The sequence below is a fragment of the Heliangelus exortis genome, chromosome 1 (genome assembly GCF_036169615.1).
Source record: "Heliangelus exortis chromosome 1, bHelExo1.hap1, whole genome shotgun sequence".
NCBI classification, from domain to species: domain Eukaryota; kingdom Metazoa; phylum Chordata; class Aves; order Apodiformes; family Trochilidae; genus Heliangelus; species Heliangelus exortis.
The window spans coordinates 25,264,905-25,277,616 of record NC_092422.1 but is presented as its reverse complement, the minus strand read 5'-3'; the positions used below and the strand labels follow the sequence as shown (position 1 = coordinate 25,277,616).

The 12,712-nt window shown below is 36.7% G+C and overlaps 1 protein-coding gene across 1 annotated transcript in view; it reads right to left on the bottom strand.

The window, feature by feature from the left end:
- The window catches only part of FREM2 (FRAS1 related extracellular matrix 2), a 125,881-nt gene that overhangs the window by 34,831 nt on the left and 78,338 nt on the right, over nucleotides 1-12,712 (bottom strand). Inside the window, exon 7 of the mRNA XM_071738160.1 lies at nucleotides 1,014-1,163. Coding sequence (XP_071594261.1) covers nucleotides 1,014-1,163 — 150 coding nt within the window. The remainder of the gene's footprint in view (nucleotides 1-1,013; nucleotides 1,164-12,712) is intronic.

Genomic DNA, 12,712 nt, shown 5'->3' with positions numbered 1-12,712 from the left:
TAATAAGGGAGGGAGAAAAGGCCGGTGAGATGACTGTAAGGAAACTCTGCTGTTCAGAGAAATTGTGTAAAATAGCGTGAGTGGAAACTAATGAACCAAATTTGGCTCAGATCATGTAAGGTGGGGTCTGGCATCTTAGTATTACATACAGACTACTCTCTGTTTGGCATGTTTCTACATTATGTTTTGTTTTAAGCAAAGCAAGACAAGCCATAACAAACCGATAAGAATGAAGCAAATGAAACAAGATACTTAGTGACTGAAACATGACACTGTATCTTCAAACCGAAGTAGAAAAAGTATCTAGTTAAGAACTAAGTCAAATGCTGATTTTGGGGGGAAAAATAAGCAGCCAAAATATGATGTTTACAATATATGTATGATAAATGTGTTTAAGGTATTCTGGAAACAGCAGTAAAGTTTTACACAGCTTTCTGCACAGTCACTGCAAATCTTTTGAGAAGATAAAACTACTGTCTTGTTACACTCAGGATGAGCATCTAACAGAATTTTCATGCTGTGTTTATATGGGTGTCTTAGTTTTAAACATTGTGGTTTGTGGAAAAAATAGAAAGAGTACACTAACACTTGATTCTGCAGACAAAGGTCTGTCAAAGCTTCACTGAACCACACAGCTGTAGCAATCCTCTTGCTGAACAGGATACTAGATAATAATTTCCAGTGTCTACACTAAAAATCAGAGGAGCAAACTCTGCACACTGCCAGCAATTATAAATCTAAGCCCAGAGTATGCTGTTGAGGGAGTAACCAGCTGCCTTTGTGGGCTGATGTTTTAAATGAGTATCTGAAGGCATTTATCTTAGCACTGAACTCCAGTTCTCCTACTCCTGTTTCTTTATGAGACATTCTATAACTAATCTGTCCTAAGAAGATATGCTACATGCAAAATACACATAAATTTCGTCTTATGTAGCTGAATCTATATCAAGATCAAGTGTGGTAGCATTTGTTGTTGAGATGTATTATAAAACTAGAGCAAAACAGCAACTTACCCTCTGCAGTCATTGGTTCACATTTGCGAGACCTCACTGTAACAGAAGCAGCTTTAGAGAGATCAGTTCCAGTCCTCCAGACACGAACCTCAACATAGCCAGCACTCTCATCAACATAGTATTCATCATTGCCAAAGTAGAATGCTGGTTCTGGTGAAAGAGAATTAATATCCATAATGTCATAAAAGTTTCTTGACATGATATTGAAAGTAACAAGAGAGCATAAAACTGGCATTAAACAATGGAGAGCACTTCATTTTTCTCAGTAAGTAAAATAAAGCTTTTTTTCTAAGGTTTAGAATTTTTTTCCTAGGGGTATTTTGCTTCCTCTCAAGCATTGGTTTGCTCGTTTTGGAACACCAATTGTTACATCAACACTTTGCTCTTTATTCACTCCTACATTTTCACCTTTGTCTGTCATCAGATACGAATCTGTGTGCAAAAACAAATGTGTTATCTCATTTAATTTTTTTGAGCCGGGTCCTGTGCACAAGCCAGAAAATTCCTTGCATTTTTCACTTTGTTACAAAGAAAGGTAAATATAGATAGTGAAACCTTAACTTGAACATTCTCAGATTCCTGCTGCTAAAACCAGACTGGAACATGATACATAACTGGAGATACTTTTGCATATGTTTTCCAAGTAACCAAAGTGGCAAACACTTAATTTTATTTCCCTCACATCTAGCATTTAAAGCAAAAATCCATCTTATTTCATGTAAACTGGAACACGAAAGTCTTTTATCTTAATATTTAAGTTCCAAAGTTTCTATGAAAGAAGACCAAAACTAAAGAAGGCTAAGTGTAATCCCCTTTAACAGATACAATTTTTATCCTCGTTTTTCCCCTCCCTTTTGCAGTTTTTCTACCCACAGCAATTTCACAAAATAAATAGCATTAAGGACATAGCCCAGATTAATCCTGGATGTATAAAAGCTCTTCATTGTTATTCCTTCCATTCCTCTTTCAAACATGTAAGAGTGACCACAAAGAGCCAGTGCCTCAGTTCTCCCATTGCACAGCAGAAATCACACCTACCTTCACCAGTGCTTGAGATGGAATTTGAAGACCTACACAGATTCTATTTCACTACAATTTTATTATGTTGTCTACTGAGAATTTATTATCATTGTGAGGTTACAATACCACAAATGTACTTGAAAATACCATACAGCATATGGCCAACTCAAATGAGGTCGACAAAGATCATAGCAATTAACCAGTGCTTTACCAGTGGCATTACAAATATTTCCCCTTCATCAAGCACTGAAAAAATAGAAAAAAATTAAAAGGAAATTACTGGAAAAGTTTATGGTTCTACAGAGCTATGCCTAGCATACAAAAAAGTTACAATTAACCCAAAGGAGGAAACCTAAACCCCTTCTAATGGTGAGTGGAAGATGGGCCCATCATTTCCACTATTCAGCCAAATTTTTTTAAGCCTACATTGCAAAAGCTGTGACTGCTAACAGTGGGAAAAATGTTTTGGAATTGAAGAATCTGCTTTTGACTACAACTGAGTTCAATAAAGCCAAATATTGTGAAGACCTTGTCATATGAAGTTTTTGGAGAGGCCTGTAGGATAATCACAGAGACAAAATGCCAACCCTTTTCCTGAAGTACTTGAGGACAACCTGACTGACTACACAGCTCATGGCAACAATGTTCTCAGTTGTAGATGATTCACTTAATTTTATAAAAAGCTGAACAAGTTCAAATAGGATTTTAATTATAAGTATCCAGAAGTAATAAAAAATAGTTACTCGGTTATTACCAAGCCAAAATTTTATCTGAGAACACAGCAGTTCCTAAGAATTTTGGAAAGGCATATATATATCTTATAAATTAGAAGTTTTATGTAAAAGTATTTTTTCTTCTGCTTTCAAGACTTTTCTTGTATTTCAGAACTGACAAAATAAATGAAGCAAACAAGCAGAACCCCTTAATATTCCACAAATGAAATATTAAAACACTCAAAAAAATGCAGCTGCCTCTTTACTTTTCTGCTAAAACTAAAATAATGGGTTGTAACAAATTGATGGAACTGAATATATTTACCAAATAGTAGCGCAGATTCATAGACCTATTTTAGCATCATCAGAATGCAAGATAAATTTGGCAAATATCAAACTTTGGTAGATAAAAAGGTTTTCAGTTCCATTTTTTAAATATAAATATTCAACATTATCTGTATTCTCATGTGTGTGTGTTTGTGTGCACAGATAGACACACATCAATGCTACATTATTTGCATGTAAGAGAGTGGGTTGTCAGTAGTTACACATATATTTGTGACTGCAAATAAGGAGAGATAACTCTCCTGAAAATAACTCCTGTGAATGGAGACACTTCCTGGATCTCCTTGTATAAATACTACTAACTTTCATAAGGATTCTACTTACAGGGATATTCCAGAACTGGATACTAAATATGCAATGAAATGTTCCTTTTCAGACATACAATGATCTAAAATTCTTGAGATGGACAAAGGCTCATTGAGCTTCTAGGGTTTAAAAATGTAGAATGTCTACTAAGACCAAATGATTATTAATGTGCCAATGGTGAAATTAAAGTAGTTAAAATAGTATAAAATGTAATACATTTAATTTCTTTAACAAGCATTTTTTAGGTTTAACACTATCCTGTCTAACCTGTTTTATTATCCCATTCTCTCTGTACTGATGTCCTGGTAGTTCCAAAGTTAGATTTGGACTTGGCTCCACCTCATTTTATGCATTTAAAGACAGTCACATCCACAGTCTGCTCTCTAACTGTTTTCCAGGACAGGCAATTCCAGTCAGTTTCCAAGCATAATGAGCACACAGAAAGAGGTGGAATGGTTCACTCACTACAGTGAGTAAAACCTGAGGACATCTGGAAGCACTCCCTTATACTCACTGACTATACAGAGAACTTTCACTTGATAGAAAATGTTAAAGAAAATTATGTTGTTGTTTTGGGGTTTTTTTTTTGAAGCATAATGCTTGCTTTACTGCTGAAGAAGAGTTCTCCTGCCTTGTTTCTTCCTGTAGTCACAGCCAAACATAAAAATGCCTAACCCCTCAGTTAGCCAGCCTTGCACTCCAGAGTGAGTTTTTCACACTTTTGAGGCATGTATTTTCAATAAAAGACACATTCTGCATGGTTACCCATCCTAGGAAACAAATCCTTACAAATGTTTTGTAAGTTCATTTCCTGTAAGCTGTGTTAGTAGCTCCCCAGGGGAAGCAGCAAAGCCAAGGTACTAACAGGGAAAGCATTGTTTTTCTCAGGTCATGGCTGGAAAACACTCTGCTCAATGACTGCAGGCTCACTTACAGCAGGTCTTTAATCTAGTAATCACTCTGGAGAGAGACCACTGCAAATTTAATGGTTCCTCTTGCAGAAATAAGAGAAAGGAGTTTTTAAGAGGTTTTTCCTTTTTTGTTCAGACCCACAGATTTCACCGGTGTGAAGTTACAATAATCACAGGAGAAAGGTTAGGAACTTTAGTCCTAGGTTTCTTGGCATAAAAAAATGAAATCTTTGTCTTGCCTTTGCATTCAAACAGTCAGGAGCATATAGCAACTATGCAAGTACTCAGTCATCAAGCAGGAAAACAAACACTTCTTATGCTGTTAGAAATAGGTCTATGAATGTATATCAGAAAATCAATAACATACTACAAAAATATTTACTTCCAGGGAGGCTTTTTTTTTTTTTTTTTTTTTTAAGACATTCTCACAATCTGCTTTAGAGAGACACAGTGAAAGAATGGCTTAGTTGCAAGACACTCAAGGTGCCACAATGTCTTTGCCTGTCAGAGCAAATAATATGTAAGGCAGGATAGATAGGGCAAATGCAAGAGACCCTTATGTTCTGACACCTCAATAAGCCCTACCATGAAAGTGGTTTCAGAAATATGTGCTTACACTGAGGGATTCATGTATTTATATGTATATATTCTCAGGAGGAGAGAAATAATAGGATCACAGAATGGTTTGGTTTGGAAGGGACCTTAGAGATTATCTAATTCCAACCTCTCTGCCATGGGCAGGGACACCTCCCCTAGACCAGGTTTCTCAAAGCCCCATCCAACCTGGCCTTGAACACTTCCAGGGGGAATGCAAGAAAACAGGACCTGACACTGACATATTTAAATATTGCAATGAGGAGACACAGTGATTACAAGTGAACTCCTACTACATCTTTTCTAGTAGTGTTAAACCATTCATCCCTGAAAGCTTTTGCCTTCCTTCTTTCCATGCACAGTACAAACAAGGCTATGATGTGAATATTACGAGTTACCAAACCAAGCGAGTATCTGTCGTGGTAGTGTGGAAGGTACAAAGCAGTGTTTTGTACCAGTGTTTTAAACCAGCATGTTCTTGTAATGAAAAACATGGCCATATTTCCTCTGGACCTCAGCAGACACACAAGAAAACAATGTTTATGTCCCTGCAAAATGCTTATTTCTATTTCAGTGTCACAGCTGGCATTAAATGACTGAGATGGTGAAACCACATTAAACACAAGAGACTTCATCTCTTGGAACATGAAGTGGGTGAGCTGAGCAGTTAAGAACAAGAGTTCCATTAGATTTGAGAAGGAAAGGGTATTTACATTTTAATAGCAATAAAAGTCAACTTCTATCACTTCTCTCATAAATACATGTTAATGGCAGCAAAAGAAAACCTCAGAAAAGCTCAGAAAAACTATGTCATTAAAACAAAGTTTGCATTATATTCTCAAAGCAGACTTTAACATGTGAAACTAGGTAGCACCATTCTACAGATATTTACACATACTTGAAGCTATGCAAGCAACTGAGCTTGCATTTAGCACAATGAATTTAATTTGCCAAGTCATTTATTTTTGCTGAATGCTGTAGAAGCAGGGGTCAAGACTACAGTCAGAGCTCAGTTCTGGAGCAGGTACCTATTGTGCAAATGCCAATAGCTTTTTATTTGATGTGGTCAAAACAGATTACTTTTCAAATTCATATGTTGTAATCTTAACAGCTTTCATTTTCTTAGCACTGTTGTCATAACTTTTGCAATCAAAAAGTAAATTACAAGTAAAAGTAAATTACAAGCTGCAGCCAAACTGCCACACAGATTATCTCAAGCAAATAATGTCTGCATTTCCATTTGTTTCAACAGCACATTTCTGTCTAGCAATTTATAATGATTCTTTAAATGATACTGCAAATTTTACAGCAGGTAAAAGGACAGACTTCAGTTAATGAAAAATTTAGCAAATTCAATTCCATTTTGTTAGAAAAGCACATAATTTTGTTTTACAAAGGCAATGATATACATTGACCAGACTGATTCATCGTAAAATTATTCTCATTTTAGGCAATTTAACCTTGTAAATTCAGTAGAGTAACACATCGTGAATCAAGATCAGTATCTGTGACAGACACCATCATATATTATTCACTTTTAACTGGTTCATGATACACACTCATTCAGTAAAGACCTTTACATTTTAACTTGCCCTTTATGCTAAAGTGCATTCATGCATCAGGCTCTCCACACAGCACCATCACAGGCAGCACTTGCCTGGCAGTCCTGGGATGCACATCTAATCTCTCTGCTTCATGATAATAAAATAAATCAAATGTGGGCAAAGTGGCACAGTAGAGGGAGTACAGCCCTAGTTGCAATACTGAGGGTGGCAATAAGTAGGGTATAACCCATCTCTGCTCACCTACTCTTTCCTTCTCTTGTCAGAATCATCCCTGCTGCAAGAACAGCATGCAGTTTACTTTGCAGCCCAAAGAGCTGAGCTAATTCTGATTTTGATAAATATCAGGTTGCAGTTCATGAATGCTCAGTAATAACTAGATGAGCTACAGTGTATGGCTTAATCACAGAGAGCAGAGACATGCGAGTGCATGAAGCCATGCTGCACTCAACTCACTCAACATGTGTACCTTTAAAAAGGATGAATTTTTCAACAACTACTTAACTGTTGTGTACCACTGGTAATGAAGTCTTCAGCTGCCTCCCAGCTTTAACTAGCATTTCAGGAGAAAGGCTAATGTGTGAGGTTGACTATTCCACGTGGCCTTTTCAAAACAATTTATTTACCCTTGCTGATTTGCTGATAAACATTTATCTTTCCAAAATACTGACTTCATACATAAATGAACTAAAATATACATAAAAATATTTACTAGTTGAAGTAGTATTGTTAGGATCATTGCATGCACTCATAGGATATAACCTACAGACCTTGATATTGCTGCAACTATCACAGGCATCAGAGGAGCTTTTCCTATGTTCAGATTAAGAAGACAGAGGCAAAAGATTTTTCCTATTACATCAAGCTCCAATTACTTGGTCAAACTGTTCCATAATGCAGATAATTGCCTCGTTTACCAATGTAAATAAAAATATAAAGACTAATAGCCGAAAAAACAAACACTTCAGAATTTGGGGACACAGCCAAACATGATGCTATTGCCTGCAGCAACCACCTGACTTTCACACATTGCTTTCCTACTGGCTAGACCTCCCACAGAGCATGAAACCAACTCAGAATCTCCTACGTGTTCTGTTTTTAAAAAGAATGAAATTATTTTCATTTAAGAGGCCCAGGAAATGGCACCAGTAACAAATTCTCAACAAACTGATGAAACAGAGGCAAGCAGATAAATGGGAAGGCTTGGCAGCAGTATTTATATATATACCACACATGAGGTACCTCACAGGGAGACCAAGCATGAAGGAGCTCCCAGTCAGTGATTCATAGGTGAGATACCAAATGAGACTCCTACAAACACAAATGGGAGAAGCAGCTGAGCAGCATTTTAGAAATCAGGATGGTTTCCACATTTTAATTCAGTAATTCGTTTACTACTGGCTCTTGCAAAAAAAAAAAAAAAATAATCAGTCTGTCTAAAGGGTCTGAGTGTAATAAGCATATTTGCAAAACCAGAGGTTTTCTCTGAAGAATATTTTCAATGTTTCTCCTCCAAACTGTTTCTCACATCACTCATATCAAGAAATGTAACCACAAAATTGCAATAGATCATTCTATGACTGTTTTCTTTGTAATGTCTGTAACACCGTCCACTTAAATCATGACCCTAGGATTTTAAAGCCCAAAGTCATAGTGATAACAATTATGTTTTCTCCCCAGATGCAATTTCCACTGCATTGCCCAGAGGAGTTGTGGATTCCCCACCATCTACTCCACACCCCTGCCAATAGGCAAAGACATCTTTCACTGGATCAGGTTACACAAAGCCCCACCCAACCTGATATTGAACACTTCTAGTGATGGGGAATCCACAACTCCTCTGGGCAACTCTTTCCACTGCCTTACCACCTTCATCATAAAACATTTCTGCCTTATGTGCAATCTAAATTTAAAAGTGTTTTCTCTTGCCCTGTCACTACAAGCCCTGGTAAAAAGTTCTGTCCTTTGGATCTCTGACTCCATTCACGTGGGAGGAAAGAGAAAAGAGTTGCCTTATAGACAGTAATGTTAATTAAGCAAACTGAATTAACCCTTTGATGATTTACATGTTCAAAATGAGAATCAATGTCAGTAAAGCCTAATGGAGTACTCCAGTTCCTCAGTTGTTCAGTACCCCTTGGATCTTTGAATACTTGTGAGCAAAATGGTGATGTCTAAGGAACTACAGAAGCAAAATGATTTGAAGAAACCTTAGGAAAATTGAACACAGCAAGCTGCCTACACAAGTTGATTATCCAAATCTTAAACACACAAAACACTCACCAGGATACTAAATTTACTCCCCACAATTGCCAGCAATCAAGATCAGATGGTTTCCTAGGAATTAATTAAATTTTCAAACAGTCTATAATAAATAAAACATCTGTAGTACAAAACCTAAAGCATTAAAAAATATAACATGCTACAGGAAGAGAAGAGAAAGATTTTCTATGGACTCTTGAGTGAACTGTCATAAAACAATGATTCATTGGGCTCTGGAAAACAGCATCAGACATGTAAGAACATAATCTCATTTAACTCATTCTAGATTTAACAGAAAGTATCACATTCTACAGTTCATATGATTTTGTACCTTCTGCTAATCAACTATTCTATGTGCACTGTGTATAAAATGCAAAACCCATTTTCTGTATTTCCACACTATCCTAGAAATACTACTATAATTCACATACGTCTGCAAAAATGTATCAGTAAGCTAAACATTTAAAAACTGCAGTAGAAAAACTATAGAATGCTGCTCCATCAGCTAAATCCTCTCTTGTAAAGGAGCCATCTGAAATAGTTATGACAAAGTATTGTCTGGAGGTCATGGTTCTGTTCAAGAAGCTTAGATAATAAAGTTAGACTATAGTCCTAGTTATTAAGCTGCTAAGTGAAAATAAGACTAATCCAACATAGTACTTTTATATATATATATATATATATATATATACATATATATATATGTATATATTTAGTGAGTGTCTACCTGTATATACAAACATACAACAAATAAACTGTCAGTAACAGATAATGCTAGAAAAACAGATCATAAACATGCACGGTTACCTTTAGAGAATACCCTACTGTAATATATGACATTATTTTATTTCTGTGATAGACAGCAAACAGGGACTTTCCAAAATGTTTAAGGCTATCATCATACATTGAACATTTTCCACTCTTTTGAACTGGAGATAATAAGAAACTACAAGTAAGGAAACTGGGAGTAGAACATGTGTCATAAATAGGCTGAATTTGACTTTTTCCCTTGATTATTTGCCAATCTGGCCATCTGCCACAGTGTGGAGAAAGGGGAGGGGTCAAATAGAGATTTTACCTAATAAAAGGGCAAAAGAAGTTAAAAGCTGCAGAGAAGTACCAGAAGCATCAGACCAAAAGGCAATGTAAAAAAAGGAAAAGGAGAAAGTAGCCAAAGATGGCTGTACAGAGGAAAAAAAAAATGACTAGTTTGTTATTTTATCCATCTCCAAAGGGTGGTGAAGGATACCTGGCCAAATCATGACTCCAGTCCATGATATAACCCTGGGCATGCTCTACCTACAGCATTCAGACTGTAAGTAAAACCTGACAGACTGGCAGATATTAACTATCAAGATTCACCACTCACTCCTTCAGTTTAAAGTTATGGCATCCCTATTGACAAAAACAAAAAGTCATACTGGGTTGCCTGCTGCAGATGACAGTGGAAACAATGAGATTCCAGATAGTCTTGTGAGATAAGGATGTCCTTCTGAAAAAACAAGTTACTAACAGAATATTTAACTATCATCAGCTGGAAATTTGGCTCAGCACAGATGGTGAAACTTAGCTGATTCTGTATGCCCACTGGGAGACAATGCAAAGCATGTATTTACTGTGCAGCACTGTAGAGAAGACTTTCTGACTCTTCTTGGGCTATTGATAGAAAATGTCAGTATGAATTTCACTACTCCAAGCAAGCTAGACAAGTGCTAGTGGCTACTGATTTCCAGAACATGGTCTAAGGATCTGCAATGTTTAAATAACTGTAGGGGAAGTGGCAGCAAGTGTTTTAGAGAAATCTCCAGAAGACTCAAGAATTAATGTTTTGTTTGACCTCTAGCAATGGCTTTCTGCATTACCATACTGTAACTGTATGATCAAGTGTGCTCAGCTGTAAAATATCCCCAGACAGTGCTATCCTCTATCATGTGGAAGGTGTAAGAGATCAATTCTATTGAGAAGGTATAAAGAAAATGGTCAGCAAAACTTCTGACATAAATCTGAGTCCATTGCTTTTCCAGCCTCAATGTAAAAATGTCAAGAAGAAGTCTGAATGGCTACTGGCCCATCTAAGGTGAATGAAGTGGAACAAATGAATTTAATGTACTTCCTGCTGTGAACAGCATGAGGCTTCAACAATTCCACTAAGGCAAGAGGACTGTTTGTCAGACTGGCTGTAAGGCTGTGTGCTCTCATGGCAACACTAAGTACAGTAGCATGGAATTAAAATCACCACAAAAGGCAGCACTGACAAAAAAACTTGAAGAAAAAAAAATAAATTATAATCATTCTCCACTTAGCTGCAAACTTCCAGCTCTGCATGCATGACACCTCTTCTATACTGGGGTTTAAACCAAGGGTTTAAAATTTGCTCACAATACAAAACAGAGTAAGAAAGTGTCCAAACCACTAGTGCAGCAATCAAAACATTTGACTATGGAGGACACAGCTTGGACTGCAAACCTTGTTTCAAGGATTAAGCATTTTATATCAAAGTTGTTGCACACCAGCAAGGCAATGCTGGTACTGTTAGAATCAAATTTCAGATTCCTCTGATACTGTTGGAATCAAATTGTAGGCTCCTCATTACTAGCTCAACACTATTAACAGGTTGATCTCATTTTTTCTCTATATGTGTGAAATGATTTCAGAGTCACAACTTCAGCTGCAAAACCAGAGAGCAATTCCAGGCTGATCTTGCATAGTTGCTAAGTGCCTGGGGACTGGCATTTCCAGGGAAGACTGGGGGATGGGTATTTTCAAGATCCTAGATGAAACTCAAGGACTCCTCTCTCCAAGGTGGCTGAAAAGTGCACAGCAACCTTATCTCCCTTTTTCTAAATACATAATACTAATCTATTATGTAAAGTACCTCCTACAAATGAGCCTTATACTGAACTCTTGTACTCTCCATGCAGAATAGGTGTATCCTGAGACAATCAACTGACCTCAGATTCTTCAGGAATTTCTGTTCACCCTTGGTTCCTTGAGCTGCATGAAGACAAGTAGTTCAGGGCATCAATTCTGGCAAGATTTGGTAACACAAGTTCACAAGTTCACATCTTAATGGAAAACAGTTTGATTTTTTTTTTTGGGTCTTGAACATCTAAATGCCTATTGAAATACTCTACAGTTCATGTTTGGTTTTTTGCTTTTTTTTTTTTTTTTTTTTTTTTAGATTTCAGCTAGATTCTTTTGTATTTTTCTTTCTAAATCATAATTATTTCATGAAGCAGGAATAGATATGTACCTCTGTTATTTAATGGCATTTACAAAAGTAGGAGCCACTTTAACACAAAATTGAAAAGAATTCCTCCCTTCACTCCCAGTAGTGCTTCGGGAAAAACAGCAAATCATTCTAAGGGTAGAGTTTATATGTACTGCCACCAATCAAGGCATTCAGATGCACAGAATACATGTGGTGATTGATCTCAACAGTTGAGATACTTCTCCTAGGATGGGATGGTTCCTGGAAGTGCAACTGTTCTTTCATGAACTACAGAAAGAGGCATAAACTGCATGAATGAGGTTAAATATCTTAATGTATTGATAGGTAATACCAAGTGAGATATTTGCCAGTCCAAAAGTAGCTGATCTGAAGAGGTATTTTACTTGCATGCTTTTCTTCCTGTGGTCATGGTTAGCAACTATCCCCTCTGAGTCAAATAGATCCCTGTTTTTATTCCTTAGCACTGAGTGGCACATGTAACTTTGAATCCCAGATTACCATGCACAACATCATTGTGTATTCCATTAACTCAATCATTTTCCTCTTTTCTTTCCATCTCCAACTTCAGGATCTAACAATAAAAGTCCCTTCCAAAGTAAGAAGAGTCCCAACAGCAGCATTAGTTTTAAAAATCACCTTTCTCAATATATATATAGAGAGAGATGTACATGTTCTATATACCGTGATTTTTTTACCCCCCAGATTTTGCTTTGGCAGCACTGCACAGCTGTATAATCCCCAATTATTCAGTTGC